This window comes from Anas acuta, chromosome 16 (genome assembly GCF_963932015.1).
Source record: "Anas acuta chromosome 16, bAnaAcu1.1, whole genome shotgun sequence".
Lineage (NCBI taxonomy): Eukaryota > Metazoa > Chordata > Aves > Anseriformes > Anatidae > Anas > Anas acuta.
This window is the reverse complement of record NC_088994.1, coordinates 7913827-7935748: the sequence shown is the minus strand read 5'-3', so window position 1 is coordinate 7935748 and position 21922 is coordinate 7913827. Positions and strand designations below refer to the sequence as shown.

General features: G+C 42.9%; 1 protein-coding gene across 5 annotated transcripts in view; it reads left to right on the top strand.

Annotated features, from left to right (window-relative positions):
• The first annotated feature begins 2061 nt into the window (after positions 1 to 2061).
• The window catches only part of NCOA6 (nuclear receptor coactivator 6), a 44108-nt gene continuing 24247 nt past the window's right edge, over positions 2062 to 21922 (top strand). For 2 of the 5 annotated variants that reach the window (XM_068700634.1, XM_068700636.1), the window contains exons 1-7: positions 2062 to 2271; positions 14226 to 14378; positions 14473 to 14747; positions 17207 to 17362; positions 17937 to 18059; positions 19394 to 19522; positions 20523 to 21338. In XM_068700634.1, the coding sequence (XP_068556735.1) occupies positions 14483 to 14747; positions 17207 to 17362; positions 17937 to 18059; positions 19394 to 19522; positions 20523 to 21338 (1489 nt within the window). In that variant the 5' untranslated portion in view covers positions 2062 to 2271; positions 14226 to 14378; positions 14473 to 14482. Of the gene's footprint in view, positions 2272 to 8626; positions 8745 to 14225; positions 14379 to 14472; positions 14748 to 17206; positions 17363 to 17936; positions 18060 to 19393; positions 19523 to 20522; positions 21339 to 21922 lie in introns of those variants that run through there. The other 3 variants (XM_068700632.1, XM_068700635.1, XM_068700633.1) reach the window with 2 other exon arrangements.

Sequence of the window (21922 nt, the reverse complement as noted above, 5' to 3'; positions counted from 1 at the left end):
TTTTAGAATTGCATTATGATCTGTGTGCTAGATGGGGAAGTGCATTAGCTTTTATGGGAAGATCAGACTGGTGAGAAGAGGAGGTTAAATACATCCAGGTAAAAAAGAGTGTCCTTGCATAGAGGAAAGTATAAAGAAAAATGTGGAAGAAAGGTAATTCTCAGATACTGAAGAAGTCTTTTAGCTTCCTGTTTCCAACTCTAAAGACATGAACAGAGTAAAACAAAGCCCAGGAAACATCTGCTGTAATGTGGAAGGCTCATGGCAGAGAAACTCCCTGACAGAAAATCAAACAAGCCTGATGTTCCTTGTTGCTAACCCGTGGCTGATGCCCCATCTCATCTTCTGGTATTTCTGAGGGAATTTCTCAGCAGCTGGGGAAGGGTTGCTCACCAGACCTTGACTCACAAGGTTTTGGACTGGGAAGTGAGCTCTGGGACAAGGTGCATGCACCCCAGCTGTCACACACTGGTCCCAATATCAAGGTAGCACTGCGCCTGTAACCAAAAATGCCAGCACAGTTGCAAGCCTGGACTACGGGCCTGTGTTCATTGCCACCTCACCTAGCCCCACTCTTCATGACTTTGTCCCCCCACGCTTCTTCTCAGACCTTTGTGGTGCCTCCTGTTAGGGAAGAGAGGCAGGAGGAGAGGCAGGGCCCCGTGTCCCAGAAACAGAAGACATACATGAGGAAGGACAAACACAAAAATCCTTTAGCAAAGAATTACTAAATGTTTGTCCCTCAGCAGGCAGTGTTTGAACCACAAATGCTAAGTGAACAATCTGCTTAAAGTTCTCCATACACCAAAAATATTTGATATAAACATAAGCCACATAGTAACAGGTTTTTTTAATGTAATGGATTTACATGTCAATTAAAAAAATTGGATTTTTTTTCTTGTGTTGTCAGCTTGAGTGGCAAATGAGATTTGAAGTTACTGCATTTAAAAGGTTTTGCAAAAAATGTTTTCCTCTTCCCGTGTCATTTATACTGGGTACTGAGCAGTAATCTGCATACAGCCAGCGTCAGGAGGGTTTGCGAGGGCTGGCTCCAGCTGGATCCAGGCAGCTCCACGGGCCTGTGCACCCCTCTTGAAGACAGAACTTACTCAAGTTGCTAATCATACACATTTTATTCTTAATTTCCATGAAGGACTTTTGATCATTTTACTAGCTTTAAATAGTAAGAGCCATGTGCTTCCTTTGTTTACCACGAGCAGATAATCATTTTTCTGATTAAAGCAGTGACTGTCAGGAAGAAAATCAGACATTTCTACAATGGCACTGCTTCTTTATGAGACTTTAGTTTCCCTGTGTTAATAAAGGTTTGCCAGATCTGATGCACATTCCTGGATGGGATCTGTGCCCTGCAAGCTGCTTCGTGGTAGATCCCTGCTGTAAACCCCCGGTGTGCTAATGCGTGATTTTAGGCAGTAACCACCATCATTTTAGGAAGAGCTTCTTTACCGAAAGGGTTGTGAGGCACTGGGACAGGCTGCCCAGGGAGGTGGTGGAGTCACCATCCCTGGAGGTCTTTAAAAGACGTTTAGATGTAGAGCTTAGGGATATGGTTTAGTGGGGACTGTTCGTGTTAGGTCAGAGGTTGGACTCGATGATCTTGAGGTCTCTTCCAACCTAGAAACTCTGTGATTCTGCGATCTGCATTAAAGATATTTTATCCTAGTAATCTTCTATAAAGTTCTTACACTTTTATTTATTTATTTATTTATTTATTTATTTATTTATTTATTTATTTATTTATTTATTTTTAAGCTTCATGCAGGAAATCCCTTTTATTATTTTATTTTCCCAAACGGGACTCTAAGCCCACAGGGCTGCCCCAGGCGAAGGGTCTCTCACCGGGCTGCCGGTGCAGACAGAATCCCGCTTGGGCTCCCCCCGTTCCCCGCCCGCCGCCCCCTGCTGCAGGACGCGGCCCTTGGGGACAGCACCGGGACCGCGGCGGGGACCGGGACCGGGGGGGTTCCGTGAGGAGCGGCCCCGATCGCGCTGTGGCGGCGCCGGGGCCGCGCTCGGACGCCTGCGCGCGGTGCGGGCGGTCACGTGGCGGCGGCGGGAGGCGGAGCGGCGGCGGCGGCGGCCTGCGGAGGGTGTCCGGGCGCCCCGAGGGCCGACCGCCACCTCCCGCCCCCGCCGGCACGGGGCGCGGGCCCCGCGCGCCCCCCCCCCCGCTCGCCTCACGGCGGCCCCCGCCCCTCCCGCGCTCGGCGGAGCGAGGCACGGAGGAGGCGGCGGCGGCACCGGCGCCAGGTGAGGGCGGGGCGGGCCCGCGGCGGGGCCTCTCCGCGGCCCCCCGGCGGAGCGGAGCGGGGAGGGGAGAGGGCGCGGGGAGCGTGACAGGGCCGGCGGGGCGGAAGCGGCCGCGCCGCGATGTCAGCGCCGGCGGGGCCCGGTGCAGGCCGCGGAGGGCCCGGGGCCGGGCCGCTCCCCCCCCCCCCCCCCCCTCCCCGCCCGCCTCGCTCGGCCCCCGGGAGGCCGGAGCGTGTCAGCGGGGCCGCGGCCTGGGCCCCGCCTGTGGTGGGGGAGCCCCGGGCCGCTCGGGGGCTGCCCCGCGCCGGGAGGCGGCTCCGGGGCCCTGCGCCGGGCCCGTGCCTGAACCCGAGCCCGGCCGGGGCCCTGGAGCCGCTCTCCCGGCTGAGGCCGGTGCTGGGTTTGGTTTCCCTGCCGCCCGGCCCGCACCGGAGGTGTCAGCGGAGCTGCGCTGCCGGGGCCGGGAGCCCCAGCTTTTGTTTGGAGTTCCCCGTAACTCTTCCAGGCGGTAGCAGAAAGGCTTCTCGGCTTATTCCTGTAGTTTTCTGCATTTCCATAAATTTAATCATTGTGGATTTAAACATCTTAGAAAACTCGGGGTTCTGATTCCTTCTAATTTCTATTTATTTTTATTTTTTTGGGGGTGGGAATGGGGGAAACAGGAAGCAGCAGGCTTTGCTGTTGCTCTCCTTGGCTTGGTTTTGAAAGCTGACGGCAAGCTGTAGCTTTCTGAGCTTTGTTGCTAAGACTTCCTAACCCCTCACCTTCCAGACCTCATGCGTGTCATTACCTTAACCAAATCGTGAGTAAGCTGTGGAAAGCTAACAGAAAACTGTAATAAAATCTTTCTCAGTTGAATGTTATTGTAGGAAAGGTAGTGTTTCCTATCGGTGTCGATAGTTAGTGTTCTTTATAGTCTGTCTGTTTCTCTACATATATACAGCTAAAGCATCTTTCAGTGTTCCACGTATGAGAAAGCAACCACAAAAAACAAATTTGGTGTTCTCAAAAAAGAGTCACCACATGAGATAACCACAACTTTTGGATGTATTGGCTCTTTTCTGGTCACAGCAAGTATTCCCAGCTTCCGTGGGTGTCTTGTGGAGTGAGAAATGAGCACCTCAAGATAGGTGTCTGTAACGTCTGGGTCTGCAAACCTCTGGACTAAACATACTGCATGCAGTGAGACACCAAGGTGTTTGCTAGGAATTCATATGCTTTTCAAATACCTGTATTCACTGAGCCACATGGCTTCTTTTTCAAGTTAACCGGCTTTACCAGGAATTGTTTCACAGTTGTACTGGATCCTGACTCTCCTGTTAGAAGTTGTAAATCAAAAGGGGAGGGAGGGCTGCACACAGACCTGATTTTTTATTGAGAAATGACATTTTTCAGTATTTTATAAGTACAGAAAAAAGTACAGAAGGGTATTCCATTAGACTTCACATTTTGGCTGGAAAAATTCCCAGGCAGCGCTCTGCAGCCATTCTCTGTAGAAAGGCTGTTCAGCTATAGAACTTGCAGGGAGGAGTTGTTAACAGCAGGCTTCCAAGCGATGCAGTAATTTTATGCTATTCTACTAAAAAATAGCTGCTCTCTTTTTTTTTTTTTTTTTTTTTTTTTTTTTAAAAAAAAGGGGGGGGGGAAGGAAAGAAAGAAAACGTGAAGGGAAACCTGAGAAATCCAGATCCCCACCTGCATTTGTAAACTAAATGTTTTCATTTTTTAGATGCTTAAAATATTAGAACTTGAAAAGCATTGGGGTATAGAGTTCAATTCTGATGAACAATTGTAACATCCCTCAGTTCTTAGGTATGATGCTGTCAAAGATTGCGTGCATCTGTAGTAGATATTAAATATTTTAAATTTATACAGTAAACCTGTTTAACAGTTTAGTTATATTTTTATTTTCTAATACTGTATTGTTTGTTCTTGGTTGGAAGCTGGAGTTGCAGTTGAGTTACATACACGTAGATATACTAAATGTAAAAGATTTGCAGAAGCGAAAGATTTGCTACTGAAGATATCAGCGGGTTAAAGGAGCTGTCACAGTTCAGTTGCATTTGGAATAGTGAAATTTTATAGGTCATTAGCGTCCGCCTGAAGGACAGAAGGTGTGATGTTGATACCTGTTTCAAAATCATGTTGTCTCTATTGAGAAATACAACTGCCGTGTGTGCAGAGAACACTAGTGCGTGGAGCACCTGCCAGTGTGTGGAATGTGCAGTGCCCGCTGTATGAACAGCAGCACTTACACCTGGCAGAGTGTCAACCTGAGGCAGGGGAGATGCATCATCAAATTCCAGGTGAGAGATGTTCCAGCTGTTTGGCAGATGACCGAGTTTGTTTTTTTTCATGTTTGTTTATTGAGACAATGGTGATGGTGCATTCTGTCTAACGCTAGCTCTGTCCTGTTTTCAAACTCTTCCGTCACTTCCAGAGCAGATCACTCGTGATCTTCAGCAAGAGCTACCTTGTGTGGATAACATTTCAACCATGTAGGCGGTGCGTTTCTTAGTTTGTACACCTTGACAGCTGAAGGTTTGGCTCAAGATGGTATGAGAAACTCTTGATTCTCTAGTGACCTGACTGATTAGAAGGAAGAGAATTAATAATAATAATAATAATATCAATAAAGGCTTTCCAGTGGTGCAACTGGCATTGACAGTTCAGCTAGGCTTTGGATTGCATAGGAGCGGTAGTAGTGGAAGTGTTCCATAGTCCAAGGAGCATGGGATTTTCATCAGTTCGGGGCTCATTTCCTTTCCATTGTGTCCGCTGCTGCTGCTGCTAACAGCAGCCTGTCTGCGTTCTGAATAGCCCTTCCAAAATTGTTGTTGACATACTTACAAATAGGAACAAGAAGTGAATTCTGGTGGGTGCCTGTGTGTAGTGACTTTCGTGCTGTGTCACAAGAAATAGCTGTTCTTCATGTATTTGGGGAAAAGAAAGATGATCAGTCAGGCTTACGCAGAGTGTAACTGGTGTGAGAGCTTGTACATGTATAAAGAAGGGAGGTGCTCTGTAGACTCGGCAGCATGCAAGAACCATCCTCTTTTTGGAACTGGGAGGACAGTTGCTGCCTTCTCCAGCTTGAATGAGTAGTCTTAAAGGATAGTCCTACATAAGGCTTTGGATCAGACTTGCACAGTAATTGAGAAGTGCAGCAGAAGAATGATACCTTGTCTAAGTTCGTTTGTCCTTATATAAGCTGATAATACAGGCAACTTCCTGTCCCCAAATTGAGTTGTGTACGTGGGAGTCTGAATTTTCAGTTTGTGATCTATGAAAGGGAATCATGTATTTATTACCAGTAAAAGTTGCATGCTGTTATCTTCTCCAAGTCCTATGTTTATCATTTTAATTTTATAATTATTACTCTTTCAGTAACCAAGTAAGTGACATTCCAGACGCCTGAGCTGGTACGAGATTCTACTTCTCCTTATGCTTTCTGGCCTCTCTTTCGCATACATGTGCGCGGGCACGCTCTCCAAAGTCTCTTGGATGCTACAAGGAAATCATGAAGATTTTTTCTGCCTTGCTTCCTGCTAAATTAGCAGTTTTGGCTTGTGTAATACATTACTTTTCAAGCAGTGGGTGGAGAGAACGTGAGAGATGAGAGAGAGGGCTCAATCTGACAGTTCTGATGGGTCTCTGCCAGCTGCTCCAGAGAAATGGAGGAGTTAGTGGTTGCAGATTTGGGACTGCGGCTGCAGGAGCTGAACCTCCCAAGGCAAAAATATTACCAGTTTTTTTAGTGAGGCTCAGTGAAGAATAACACGGGACAAGAAAAAGTGTCTCATTTTCTGGTTGCAATGTGGAAGGTGTTCCTTCTGAGGTTTTCTTGGGGTATTTTTCCCATCCCCACAACAATACATTGCCATCTAGTTCGGTTGTGTCCTAGTTTTACCATCCTAGGGATTATGTGGTTCATAATAGCAGTAGTGGCAATAAATAGAAAAAAAAAAAGAAAAAGCAAAAGCCTGGGAGAATGCCAAGTATGCTGCAAGTTTTTATACAATCAGGAAAATCTCAGAATAATCTTGATTTTTAACAAAAGCCACACCTATATAATGTGTGTTTATGATGGTTTTGGTTGGCTTGTGTTTTAGTTAGGGAGAACATTCTCCTTACCGAGTGCTTCATATCAAAAGAATTACTTTTAAGCCATTTATATTAGCTTTATTTTAGTTTTAATTTAATTTTAATTTTAGATTTAATTTAGAGCCTAATGAGGAATATTCTTCAGTTTTCAGTCAAATTCAGTTCAGGACTAGTAATCACAAGAATACCCACTGCTGTTACACTGACAGTTATGGGCCTCTGGAAGAATGTGGGGATAAGGGAGTTACCTTCTGGGGTACATCAGCCCAGACTGGTTCAGCTGCGGCTAAATTCGGCTTCAAATAAAAAGCTTGTCACAACAGACGCAATGAATAGGTTGCTACTTGAAAAGGTGTTTTCTCATAGCCTTCAGAAGATGAGATAAAATAATTTCTTGTCAAGATGCATCTAATTTTAAATAGCTTTTCTTCTTACTTATTTGCCAATTGCGTTGATGGGTCTTAATGAAAAGTCTCATACTGCAGGATTCTGTCACAGTATTCATCTGTTACAGGCTATGGTATCTTTCTTCCAAATAGGAATAGCCTTAATACGTGAAATTAACAATTCAGCTAATGAGAAGTATTTGATCAGATGCTATGCCACGTAGCCTGTAGCTTCCACAAGTGGTGCTGAAACCGGTTAGCTCGTGGCAGAGAGAGAGGGCTGGGAGCCTGCAAATGGGAATCTTTCTATGTGGCTAACTTAGCTGCAGTTAAAACTTGTTCTGGAGTTATCACCTTGCCTTCTTATTTTTAAAGCAGTCCTGGTGATCAAGTTGGTCAACTTCCATTGGCATAAAAATGAATTGCTCAGATGGAGACGTGTCTGCTGCAGCATGGCATGCGTTGCGGAGTTTCGGCCAAGTTCATAAATTGTAGTTTCATAAAACTTCAACAAGTCTGTGTTCCACTAAACAGCCTGCTATCAAAATGCAGCACGATTACAAAAGGTCAGATGTGCTATAACAAGCTGTAGTTTTCTACTTTGCAGAAACATTGAGGTTTTCGGCATTTTATGCATGAGAGCTATGGGAGTTTAGCAGAAAATTATGAAATCAGTGAGTAGTTGTGCATCAGAATGAATGTAGCCTTCCGTCCTGTGCGCTTACTTATTTAGTTTTCTTGACATCTGGGGAAGCGTAAGTTCAAACCGAAACTTTTCCTGTTGACTAAACTATTAAAAAGGCTGTTTTTGTGGATTCTTTGGTGTCTCCTATGGTATCTGTTTAATCTCTAGGCATTTCCAGGGTCCCTATCAGGTAACTTATAGTAATGAAAGGTGGACGTAATGAGCCGCTGTTGATCAGTTATCTTCCATAACCAAATCTGATATCATTGCATGTGCTCAAGGTTATGAAGACAGCCACCGTGAGCTGTTCCTTCTCCCGTAGCCCGGGCTAAATGCCCTCGCTTTGCTCCTGGAGCTGGTGAGGGCAGCCTACTGCTGTTTCCGTCCCCTGGAGCTGCTTGGCAGGCAGAAGAGCAAAGCATAATACTAAGGCTTTTAAAGCTATTAACTTGTTTTCTATGTAGAAAATACCAAATTTCTGCGTTGTCTTTAAGTTTAGTTCCCTCACCTGCTTTCTTGCTGATGAGCAGGTTTGCGTGTAGGCAGAAAATTTGCTCGAAAACCAGCACTGAGATGTTAATATAAATCATCCTGATTTGGAGGGAGGCGTTTTGTTTTTGCTGAAGCCATTAGTTTTACTGCTGTGTTTTCATTACCTTGAGAGGTTTGAGTGCAACTTGATGAAGCTGTGAATAGAAGCATGTTCTGGGGATGGATTGGCCTCGCTGTGTTGGCCATCTGCAATAAAAATGTCCATGTGAGATCTGAGGTGGTTGTGCGGGCTCATAATGTGCTTCTGGTGTGATTAGCAGGTTAGCCTGAGCAGGTTTAGGTTTCTGCTTATGAGAGGTGAAATGCATTGTAGTTGTGCCAGTTTTATTTTATTTTTTAATTAATCTAGAAGAGTTTTTATTGAAAATGGATATTAGAGTATGATCTTTTTTCCAGCCAGAGGGAACATACAGGAAGTACACATTTTTTGCCTCTAACTGAAGGTTGGTTTTTCTAGATCCTTGTTCTTAGTGTTTGCTCTTAATACTTGAATATAGTAAGAAGTGCTATTATTATTGCTAAGGAGAGGGGTGGAATTTGCTGCAAAACTGTGTGTTAAAAACCGAGGTATTCACTGTGTTATACTGAGTATTTTTGTTACTTTGCTTCCTTGTCTTATGAAACATGATGGTTTTCTTTCAGGATTACATTTCTGGGAGATACTGTTTAACAGTGTTTGCCAGCTTGGAATTAACTGAAGACCTGTTGCATGCCACAAAATAACTAAAGTTTTGGAATTGGTTTTGGTAGGTTAAAAAAAAAAAAAGAAAAGTATATGATGCCTTTGAACATTTCTTGTTCTTATATATTCTACTTCAGACTGTCCACTGTCTGCAGTGCTTGTGTGTGTTGGGTGGGCAGGGCTGGGCTGCACTGAGAGCTGACTTCTCAGTTACCACGCTGGGTTACGGTGTTTAATGTGAGGTTTCTAGCAGTTCGCAGGCTTTCTTCCAGAGAAAGACATCCAGCATGGGTTCACCAAGGGCAAATCGTGTCTGACCGATCTGGTGGCCTTCTAGGATGGAGCGACTGAGTCAGTTGACAAGGGAAGACCGACCGATGTCCTCTACCTGGCCTTGTGTAAGGCCTTTGGCACGGTCCCACATGGCATCCTGATCTCCATATTGGAGTGATGTGGATTTGGTGCGTGGACCATTCCGTGGATAAGGAATGGGCCTGAAGGCCATACCCAGAGTGGTGCTCAACGGCTCCGTGCCCAGGTGGAGGCTGGTGACGAGCGGTGTCCCTCAGGGGTCTGTCCCTAGGACCGGTGCTTGTTTCATATCTTGATCAACCACATAGACAGGGGCATCGAGTGCATGCTCAGCAAGCTTGCAGATAACACCAAGCTGAGAGGTGTGGTTGATACCAAAGGAGGAAGAGCTGGCATCCAAAGGGACCTGGGCAGGCTGCAGAAGGGGGCCCATGGGAACCGCATGAGGTTCAACAAGGCCGAGTGCACCTGGGTCAGGGCAGTCCCAGACATGAGTACAGGGAATGGGTTTAAACTAAAAGAGGGGAGATCAGATTAGATGTAAGGAGCGAATTCTTCATTCAAAGGGTGGTGAGGCATGGGAACAGGTTGCCCAGAGAGGTTGTGGATGCCCCATCCCTGGAGGTGTTCAAGGCCAGGTTGGAGAGGCCCTGAGCAACCTGATCTAGTGGGTGGCATCGCTAGGGCAGGGGGTTGGTACTGGATGGTGTTTGGGGTCCTTTCCAGCCCAGGCCATTTGACGATTCTATGCCAGTTGGGCTGCTTTCATGGAGTTACCTGTCTGTAGTGACAGAGTTTGAACTTCCATGTTGTTGGAACTCCCCCAGTCTGAGGTGTTTTTAAAGGAAATGTACTGCATGTTTAAGTTTATTTTTAGATATTCCTTTCATGTTATAACAGTGATTCTTAGCTGTATCTAATCTCTTTCTGTAATGATATGGCACTTGCCTACTATCTATGTGAAAGTCTTTTTGCCAAAAGCAATTATGTAATTGTAGTCTTTGTATCACAGACGCGCTGCGTGTGAATAGATGTGGTCACTGCTCGGGTTTAACAAGCTCCGAGGGCACTGTGTTAGACAATAAAAACCGTGTACATGGTTGTAGGAGGATAATAAGTTGTTAACAAGTCTGCAGTAAGGACAGTGTTGTGATCAGGCTGTTCTTGGGATTTTTAGGTGCTGTGTTTTGAAAATATGCCTGGGGTGTGTGTGTGTGTATGTGATGTATTGAAAGAAAGCCATCTTCTGACAGTATTCTGGCAATGCTAAACATCCTTCATTCCCATCCTGAAAAAAATGGTACCTTTATGTATTTTCTCACCGACACCTAAACCAAAGGAAAAAAGAAAGCTTTCACTTGCATTATCCAAGGCATTTTTGTCTGTTTGTTTTGATTTCCTTTTATTCCTATTGGGCTGTTTTAACAACGTTTTTTTTTCAATGAAGGCAAAGGCAAGGAGGGTTCTGTGTCCTTTGGAAGTCATTTCACTGTTTGCTGCTATCAGAGGCGTTTTCTTCTCCTCAATTCTGGACTCACTGAAGGACTTGGTTGTAGTTTCATTTCTGGATTGATTTTTCTGCTTGTTTCCAGCTTCAGCAGCTGTAAATAATAGCCACTGTGGGGCTGAGGACCCTGCTTGGTGTTGGCTTCTGGCATCAGCTAAGGATTAACATCTGTCCATCCTTCCCTCTGGTTCTTTTGTGTTTGTGAAGAAACTGCTGTCACCCTTTCCAATCCTTTGTGTAACTCTGAGAAGTACCATTTCAAACATACGGCAGGATTTTAGTACCTTTATTTAATTGGGCTCCCTGCATATTTGTTTGAGAGGGTGCATGTTCTGTTGTGACATCAGTTGTGAAAGTGTTTATTCTGAGTTGTCCGAAATACATAAACAGCTTGTAAATCGATAGACTGTGTCACAGCAAGGGCTTTGTTCAGTATCTCCACCAAGGTTATTTTGTTTTGCTTCATTTTGTGCATTTGCAATGAAGAGAAAAAAGCAACACAAGAGGGTTCGAGTTCTGTTTAACAAACAGATGGGCATAACCCTAAGTTTGAATCAGTCGAGCTCATCTTGGTGTGAGAATCCCAGGACATAAACTTATTTTTTCCCCAGACACCAGCACTTCCAGCTGGCAGTGCTGGTGGTCCAGAGCCTGCTGTGTCCCTTGCTGGGGATGCTCCAGGCTTCGTGTGCAATCCCCTGCCACCCGCACCATGCTGTGGGTACGTGGGCATTGGCCAGAAAACCGACACACTGCTGATGTTTTGGCTACTGGTCTGTAACCTTGCTACGTATCCTCACCTCTCTTAATTCAGCAGCACTTTTTTTTTTTAGTAATCAGCAAATCCTATCTAAGGCCAACCCTGTTATAAACAGGTATAAGGCACTCCTCATGCTGTTGTAGCTTGCTGCAGTCTCGGGTGGCAGTTTTTTTTTCCCCCAAAAGATACTGCTTATTTTACACTGGATGCTCATTCAGAGCACAGAATGGTTGTGCTTTGTCCTTAAAAGATTGTTATTTGTGTAGGACTCCAAGTTCATTTCTTCTGCAAGTCAGTGTATGTGTAATGAATAATGCAAGGATGCGGGAAGAGAAGGAACTATCTCCGGGGTAGGGAAACCAACCTAGTGAGGAGCTTCTGTGTGACAATCAGTTAAATCAGCTTTTCACAGAGGGTTATCAATTGTCATTCCCATTTTCTGGGCACCTGATGTGAAACTGGAATTTGGCTTAATGGAGCTGCTGAATGCTCAGACCTGTAAGTTGGATACAGAGGAGCCCGGGGAGAAAATAAAAGATTTAATTGTCTCAGCGTTCAGTTTGTCTCTGGTATTTATTTTTTTTTAATTTTTATATCAGTTCCCCATTTTTTAAATTTCTGTGTTTACAGTAACTAATTTATGAAAGCACAGTGTAAGCAGATCAGTGACTGTGCAATATTTTTACTTAACTTCAGTGCACGACCGTAGAAGAGTTTGGGATTACAAAATCAGAATTCCTGTTAACCCCAGATTTTGAGTAGTGTTCAAGAATGGGGGTCTGGTGCTGCACAGTGCGAAGAGAGCAACTGTATGTAAACTAGATTATTACTCATTAATGTGAATAGCATAAATTCATTTAGTCTTCGTGGTGTGGTGTAGGGTTGTAAGGGAGAATTAAAAATTGAGTTTTGTAACATCGCCGCCCAGTGAACGTGTGTGCAGAGCTGCCCTGGGGCTGTGCATCCTGACTTTTGGGTGCTTGTTTCTTCACGTGTGGTGCTGTCCCTTCAGCAATGGTAGGAGAGTGTGCAAGTAAGGTAAAGCTGAATCTAAGCTTTTCTAGCACGGTTACCCTTTTGTATTATTTTTTTCCCAGCCTCTCTCTGTAATTCACCTTGAATCTCTGACTTGTGGTTTTAATTTGTGTTGGGAACTTGAACCTCTGCCAAAAACCCCAATCTGTATCCCATTTGATGACATCTCGTCCTGAGGTAACAGTTTGTGGTGCATCATATTTAATACTGACAGCGTTGGAGTTACGAGGTCTTGACAGCCTTGCCTGTTGATTTGATGTGACAGTGGTGGTCAGGAGCAGGTCCCTTTTTTAGCTTTGACATCAGCTCTGGCTCGTGATGGAGATGGTTTTAATTCCTTAAGAAATACTCCCGAAGCATCGAGTGTGAGAGCAGAGGTAGGAGGCTGAGCTGCCTTGCGTGGAGTTTATCCTGGAGCCCTTGTCACAGCCTGCAGTGACATGGAACGATGTGCGTCCTGCCTGTACGTTGGCATTGCTCATCGTGCTTGTAGGGGTGACTTCTATCTCAGGTTGTACTTTTGTGTAGATAACTCTCATAACGTAACTAAACTCACAGCTAAACTGAGGAAGTGTGGTCTGGAAGCTCAGGTGGTGAAATGGGCTGTGAGCTGGCTGAAGGGAAGAAGCCAGAGGGTTGTGGTCAATGGGATGGAGTCGAGCTGGAGGCCTGGGTCTAGTGGAGTCCATCAGGGGTCGGTACTGGGACAAGTGTTGTTCAGTATATTCATGGATGACTTGGGTGAGGGAAAGGAGTGGAGAGGGACCTGGGGCTCCTGGTGGACAGCTGGATGACCGTGAGCCAGCACTGTGCCCCTGTGGCCAAGAAGGCCGGTGGCATCCTGGGGTGTATCAGGGCTGTGGTTAGTAGGGTGAGAGAGGTTCTCTTTCTCCTCTACTCCGCCCTAGTGAGACCACATTCAGAATACTGCATCCAGTTCTGGGCCCCTCAGTTCAAGGACAGGGAACTGCTTGAGAGAGCCCAGCGCAGAGCCACAACGATGATTAAGGGAGTGAAACATCTCCCATATGGGGAGAGGCTGAGGGAGCTGGGTCTCTTTAGCTTGGAGAAGAGGAGACTGAGGGGTGGCCTCTTTAATGTTTATAAATATGTGAAGGGTGAGTGTCAGGAAGGAGGCAGGCTCTTCTTGGTGACATCCAATAATAAGACAAGGGGCAATGGGTGCAAGCTGGAACATAGGAGGTTCCGCTTAAATATGAGCTGAAACCTCTTCATAGTGAGGGTGACAGAGCACTGGGACAGGCTGTCTAGGGGGAGTCTTCTTCTCTGGAGACTTTCAAAACCCTCCTGGATGCGTTCCTACATGACCTGATTTAGGTGTTCCTGCTCCGGCAGGAGGCTGGACTAGATGATCTGTCAAGGTCCCTTCCAAACCCAAACATTCGGTGATTCTGTAAAAATTTATTGCAAAATCTGGATCTTTCATAAAGTGAAAAACATCAGGGGTGTGACATGATTGACTGGATTCATTCTTATCTATGCTCTGCAGGGAGATGGGGGGGAAGTTGTGGGCTGGCACAGGAAGAGTACATTTCAGGTAATAATATGCATAAGCATCTGAGAACCACCTACATTTTCACAAGTTTTTACAAAGCACGCATAGCATGCTTAAGATTTCCTTGGACATGGATAAAATAGTTGTCAAATGCTAAATATCTCCTGGTAAGAATGGTCTGTGGCTTTCCTTCCACTTTGTTGTACAAAGTATCTGCAGTCCCTAAAGTTAAATTTGGTGTTTCCCCACCTGTCTTGGTGTAATTGTCAGTGTTACTGTGTGTTCCTCAGTTTCCTGGCAGTCAGGCATTGTAGCATTGATACTGGGTGCTTTGTGTCCTCTGTACAATGTGGAGATGAATGTAATTGATTTTAATTTTTTTTATCCTCCCCCCATCTACCCAACTATCGTTTAGGTCAGCTGGAATACTGCTCAAGGCATGTGTGGAAGGATTCCGTCCGGAGCACACTTCTGTTTGTTCTAGTGGACAAACAACTTGGCTACTGCAATGGCCCCGGTTTTCAGAGTCACACAGTTTGTCTCACAGACCCTCGCACTGGGTCACCTGGTAGGTTTTCTGTCAGTGTTCTTTGCAGGCTGTTGAATGCCATAGTTAGTGTCTTTACACACTGTACTTAATATTTTTTTTCCCCCCTTCAAAGCATCTTCTTAATGTCTGATTGGCTCCCGTTGTTGGACACAATGGTTTTGGATGATCTACCAAACCTGGAAGATACATATGCCTCCTTGTACTCCTCAGCTATGGAAGACTTAGAGGTGGAGTTTGATTCAGGACTGGAGGAAGATGAACAGAAACAGGAGGCTACTCCTGAAGATTCCACAATCTTTGTAGCTTTTAAAGGAGATATAGGGGACAAAGACTTTGAGCAGAAACTAAGTGTCATATTGGAGAATGTGCCTGGCCTTTTACACATGGGTAATGTATTTTTTTTATCACTTTTCAATTGTCCTTAAAATGCTTAATTGCATAATTGGGGTGCTTGTAAAAAGAAGCTGATTATATTGTTTTTGAGTTACTTAGTTGGTAGTAAGATTTGTGGAGGTTGTTATTAGTGAGTTTGGGAGCTATCTTAGGCACAGAACAGGTTTTTGAAGTTAATTTGTTGTTTCAAACTGATTTCATTAGTGAGTTCATTTATTCCTATTCAGTTCCAATGTTTTACTTGTGTTTTTTTTTTTTTTTCTCTTTCATTTCCTTGCATTACATAATGGTTTGTAGTGTGAAAGTGAAACCAGACTTGTCCAAAGAGGACATGTTTTTTAATAGTGAAACCACCCAATTTAAACTACTGCAGTTGAGAATAGATTTGCTCTGAAATAACTGTGCTAGTTCAAGTCACTGCTGCTGCTTTGCTGCTGTGCTGACTTAACCTATGTGACTTTTTCAGAAGGGGGGGCTGTGGAGTGTTTTCATGGCTCCATGTGTCCACTGAGGTCTTGTGACAGGCAACTCTAGCTAGTAAGTGACAAGAGCTTTTAGGACAGCATCTTTTACCAGCACAGATAGATTTGGAAAAAAGGTATCTGTCCACTGTACCTTATAACTAGTTGGAAGTAAGTAGGTATGACTGATGGTGGTATAAAAGGGAACGTGTTGATACCATAGCTGAGTGCTGCAGTATTTGAATGGAAACAAATTCAGTCTGTCTCTGTATGATGCTGCCTTTGTTACACAGAGACATCTGCATACTGGGTTTGTAACAAGTATTAATGACAGGATCAGTGCATATGATTCAGACTTCAGTTGAGAAAGCAGGAAGCAAATTTTTTAAATCAATGTCAGATTAGTTTGAAGATGATCAACGTGACAAGTTATTTAAGGCGATTCAGAGTAAAACGTGATATATAGAATTAATAAAGGTTAGTAAGTAACTTTAGACTTAGCAGATTCAATGTTTGAAAAATGAGAGATTGTTTCCTAACGTCGAGAAATAATGAAACTGGTAATGCGTTTTTTGTATGTAAAATGTTGGAATGTTAATGAGATTCAATATAGGACTGTTCAAACCTCTGCAAAATGGGGTTTTAAAACCTCCTGTCATGTGTCCAGCTAAAGAAGTTTGGTAGAAAGGGGAAGTTAATACTGCAATTACTGTAGCAGCAGAAGGGACTTAGTGAACTAATTAAGGACAAGCCTTTCAGTACTCAGAGGGTACCTATAAAAAAAGGTGGAGAGTGACTTTTTGCTTGGGCAGGTAGTGACAGGATGAGAGGGGAATGGCTTTAAACTAAAAGAGGGGAGATTAGATTAGATGTAAGGGGCAAATTCTTTACTCAGAGGGTGGTGAGGCACTGGCACAGGTTGCCCAGAGAGGTTGTGGATGCCCCATCCCTGGTCGTGTTCAAGACCAGGCTGGATGTGGTTCTGAGCAACCTGATCCAGTGGGTGGTGTCCCTGCCCATGGCAGCGGGGTTGGTACTGGATGGTCTTTGAGGTCCCTTCCAACCCAGGCCATTCTGTGATGCTGTGAAGTTAGGAGTGAGTTACTGACACTCTTAAATGGCATGTTCTTCCGAAACAAGAACTTAGCACACTTTTTGTAAGTCTGCTGTTATAGTAGAAAACATAGCTGACTAAAATTTGAGCAAATGCTTATTGTTTTCAAAAGGACTTCACGTTCAAAAAGCTTGAAACTGGAAGCTTATAAATCTGTAGTAGGAATGTATATTTTAATGACCCTAAAAAGCATTTTGTAGCTATATTTTAGCTAGGTATCACTTAGAATAAATATATCCAACATCACTTGCCTACCTTTTTTCTAATTCTCACGTGTTACTCTTAAAACAATTGATCAGCATAGAAACACTCGTTTATAGAACAGGTTTACAAAAAATGTGCAGCTAAATATTTTGCACAACTTTAACATGGTTTTTGCAGGGGGGTGAACATCCCTATTCAGACAAGTTAAATAATATGATATAAATTAATGAAGTACAACTAGGTCTCTGGCACCTGCCTTCTGCGAAGAAGTTTCACAAGCATCTTGCAGAGTGAAATCGGTGATTTCATTCTTGTATTCACTTATATATGTGGTATGCTAACAAATGTATTTTATCTGATTTATTAGGTAGGTATTCTCTCTTTCCAAAGTAGTTTATTCACAGAAGATTTCAAATCTTGAGTAATATTGTCAAGTATTTGCGTTGCCTGTTTTATTGTTTATAATTTGGGAAATTCTTATTTTGCTAATTTTTGGAAAGTACTTCAGTGGTTTGGCAGTATGAGTCACTTTACATCTGTTCTGGAGAACTCTCCAGTATTTGAGACTATCCTGGAATAGTTGTTCCAGATTTTTTTCAGCTGTGCTTTTTTAACAAGTTATTTCACTATACTTGTTTGAAAACTGACTTTGCGGTGACCTTTTTTCTTTTAAGAATCCAACCAGTTAAAACTGCAGAAGATAGAGCCTTGGAACAGTGTACGTGTTACCTTCAATATACCACGTGAAGCTGCAGAGCGGCTGCGGATTCTGGCTCAGAATAATAACCAACAACTTCGTGACCTGGGAATTCTCTCAGTTCAGATTGAAGGTATTTCACACCTAAGTTATTTTCAGAGGCATTAAGCTGCAAATGCACTAGAATTTAATTATAGTCAACAAGTGACTTTGTGTACTTGGTTAATGTTGCAAAACTTTTAATTCAACAATTTGGAGAATAACTTCAATGAAGAGGTAGCTCAAGGCTTTTATTCTTCTGAGAATAAGTGTAATAGTAGAAACAATGGCTGAAAATCCTCTAAGTGTTGGGAAGCCCCCTGAAAAATGTTTTTGTGAGTGCTACTAGCAAAATGTGCCCTATTTTTTTTCCAGGTTGTTTCATATGAGACTTTCTTAAAAACAAGTTTTACATGGGTTTCACAACTGAAATATCTGTGTTGTTCAAGATGAAACTGAGGGCATTTAATGTTTGTTACAGTGCTGTTTTTTCTTAAAATTGAAGCACTAATAATAAAAGTAGTCTGCATAACTGTCCTTCTAAAGTGCATATTATTGGTAAAGTTTGTCCTTCCTTCCTTTAAACCTTTTAAATGTCCTTCTGAAATTGTCTGCATTCTGCTTTCCTGTATATCATTCAGTTCCCCAAAATTGTGTATTACTTCTAGGGGAAGGTGCTATCAATTTAGCTTTAGCTCAAAACAGAAGCCAAGATGTCCGAATCAATGGGCCCCTGGGAGCAAACAACTCAGTACGAATGGAGACAGGATTTCCCATGCAAGGAGGACAAGGTAAATTTTTAATTACTTAGTTTTATACGGTTTGAAATTTAATAAGCTTATTGTGAAATTTCACTAGTTACAGCAATTATGATTCACAGAATTATAATTGCCATTAAATTATCCTATGTTCTTGTTTCTGTACTGTACTGTCAAACTATGTCCGATATTATGTAAAGTAAATGGTTGGCTGCATTGTGCCCCAGAAATGTTGGAGTGATTTGGGTGTGGTTTTTATTATTTTTTTCTATAGAGACTGTAAAATCACTTTAGTATAGTCAATTCACTTCGTGCACAAATTATCACGCTTTCCTGTCTTATGAAAATGAGCATAAGCCTTTATAAGCACAAAAATAAGCTATTTTAGATTAAATCTAATAGGGGAGGACAGGACACTCATTACTGTTAGTCTCTCTTTATCTGAAAATAAACTTTTGAGATCTGATAATAGAGAATTAGTTTTCTTGGAGAATTGTAGTTTTGTCGGATGGTAAATTTTTATATGGATAAGTAATTTCTAATTACAATAGTCAGATTTCATGAAGAGTTGAAAGAAAAACACGATGTTTTATTTCAACAGCTGAGTAAAAGGCAAGATAAACTAGTTAGCACCTTAGTAAATAGGATTTAATGCAGTTAAAATACTGAGACCATTTTTGACAGTTTAAGATACATGTGTGGCTGGTGGTGGAATGAATGGAAATAACATTTTACCTGATTACAGTAGTTTAAATCATAGTGCTTAGCAAAGAACATAAAATATTTAAAGGAAGTTTGACTTTGAAGGCAGTTGCTCTGATCTTCCTTGTGATGATCATGAGCTTCATTTCCTGCATACAGGTAAACAATACAAATAAAACAGTTTAACCAGCAGGTCAACTATACAAACCATTTTACACGATAGCAGCCTTTGTAAAAGAAACAATGAAACTGTTTATTCTTACAATGAATCAGTTACTTTCTACTATCAGATTTTGCAGAAACCTACTACATGCGTAACTTTGACAGTATCATCACTTGGTGGAAAGTGACTTTAGTGGCTAGTCAGGAAACTGAAGTCTCAAATAATTCACAAGTAGGCAGTGTTTTTTTCTATAGCCTTGAAAAGGCTTAGTGCTAAAGGAACAGCTTCAGTATGATGTTCACTTCTTCTATTACAGACAATCTTAAATTTTGAGGCAGAAATCTGTGTCCTCAGGTTATTTTGGAGGAACAACTCATCTAAACTGACTTCTTTATAAAGACACGTTTTATTAACAAATCAAAAATCTTAAAACTCTTTTGATGTAAAACTGCAATACTTGATAATATGTATTGTGTTTTTGTTGGTTTTTTTTTTTTTTAAGGTTTAATAAGAATGAGCAATGCTGCAGCTGTCATGATGTCCCAGAGTGGGAATGTGCCCTCCTCTATGGTGGCAAGTGGTGCTAGTACTGAGCTGCAGCCAAGAACACCTAGACCTTCCTCACAGCCAGGTGGTAACAGTTAGTCGTAACACTGACCTTTACCTGAAAATATTCTTTCTTTATCTTTTCTTCAGCATACGTACTTGTAAATGAACTACAGAGTTGTCCTGCATTATTTCCTTTACCTTTTCTGAGAGTTGGTCTTTCTGGGGAACCCTCCCTGCCCCTATTAATACAGTAACACTTGTCAGATAATTTGGGTATCTAGAAGTCACCAGGTTGCTTGTTATTTTGTTCAAATACATTGCACAGTGGCTAGGAGAGCACTAGAGCTGTTATGATTGAGCTTTTTTTTAAGGAAGGGATTGGTTGAATGCGAGGCAGGTAGGAGGCAAATGCATTAGACAGAGGAAAAAATGCTTTTCCAGGAGTAGATAAACTGGAAGCTTAAAGTGTGGGGATTTTGTGGGGGTGTAGGCGCTGGGGGTTGTATGTTCAGTTTTGTTTTGTTTTTTCTTCATAATTTTGGTAGTGTAAGCTAATTGCATTTTGGGAATATAGAAAAAGAGGAGGTTATTACTTCTCCCTCAGTAAAATGGTGGTAATACTTGCCAGCTTCTATAGAACTTTGCAGTATTTATTTTTACAGTGTTTTGTGGTAAATGTTTTAAATACTCTATGAATGCTAGTTTATGATACTGTCTTAATTCATTGTTATGCCACATTTTTAGTTGGTAGAAATAATGCTGCTAATAATTTGTATTATTCTACCAATACGTATGTAGAAGGCTTACGTTTGTAGGAACAAGTACAGTGGAGTTACCGTGTTGTTTTATTGGAGAGGTTATAAATTCATGAGACCTTCTCAGGATTCCCAGACACTTTGAAAACTTTCAGAGCATTGCCTGCTCTGTCTATTGGAGAAATTGAAACACTGGAGCATTTTGTTAGACCCTAACTTCAGCAGAGTGAGCATATGCAAGCAAACAATCTATCCTTTCTTGTTTTGTGGTGTTTTTTGCCTACAGTAGGTTATTTACTTTTTTACTTTTCTTTGCTATTTTAATAGATGCAATGGACCCACTTTTATCTGGGCTAAATATCCAGCAGCAAAATCATCCGTCTGGATCTTTAGCTCCGCAACTCCATCCAATGCAGTCAGTTCCTGTAAACAGGCAAATGAACTCAGCCAACTTTCAGCAATTGCAGCAACAAACACAGTTGCAGACACGTCCTCCGCAGCCACATCAGCAGCCCCAGCAGGGTATTCGACCTTCATTTACTTCACCAGCACAGGTTCCGGTTCCCCCTGGCTGGAACCAGCTTCCTTCAGGAGCACTTCAGCCTCCTCCAACCCAGGGAGCACTGGGTACATTGACAGTAAACCAGGGTTGGAAAAAGGCCCCATTGTCTGGACAAATGCAGCAGCAACTTCAAGCAAGACCATCTCTAGCCACAGTACAAACTCCTACTCATCCTCCACCTCCATACCCTTTTGGAAGCCAGCAAGCTTCCCAGGCTCACTCAAACTTTCCCCAAATGAGCAATCCTGGCCAGTTTACTGCTCCTCAAATGAAAAGCCTTCAGGGAGGGCCCTCACGGGTTCCTACACCACTACAGCAACCCCACCTGACCAACAAATCTCCTGCTTCCTCACCCTCCTCCTTCCAGCAGGGATCTCCTGCATCATCTCCAACAGTTAACCAGACGCAGCAGCAGATGGGACCAAGGCCTCCCCAGAGTAGCACACTTTCCCAGGGATTTCAGCAGCCTGTCAGTTCTCCCAGTCGTAATCCTATGGTGCAACAGGGGAACGTACCCCCCAACTTCATGGTGATGCAGCAGCAAAACCAAGGTCCACAAGGTTTGCACCCTGGCTTAGGAGGTAAGAAGTACTGAGACAGTCTTTTATTTTAAAAGGAAAAACATAAAATGTCTAGGTTACTGTTCCTTTTGAAAAGATCCTTGAAGAGACAAAATAAAGACGTAGATAGTCTATGGATAAGGTGGGTGTGGGTGAATTAGCATCAGCGTTACTTCAGTTCTACTACCTAGCTTTCTGTAATAATCTAGAAGCAAACTCTTGGCCAGTGCAGAAAGAAATTGCTGTATGCAGTTGCTAGTTACGACTCCCAGTCATCCTCTTGCCAGTTCTTTCACTGCCTTACAGCAAGTTCAGGATATTCAGAGGTATTTTGGGTTGGTTGTTTTGATGTTGCTTTTTTGTTCCTTTTTAGAAAGGGAGAGAGTGACAAAAACAAATGAACCTTTTCTTTTTCTCTTCAGCTTCCTCTGTCACCACTTACATTTCTGCTGTAGAAGTGAGGTTTTTTTTTTCTTTGAATTTTCCCTTCTAAGTTGTGTGTACATCTTGTCTTTATTTGTCATCAGTTTCTTCCCATACAAAAGAGGAAAGAGCTATTACTGCTACAGTAATTTACTCCCTGCACTAAAACGAGGAGGTCAAAG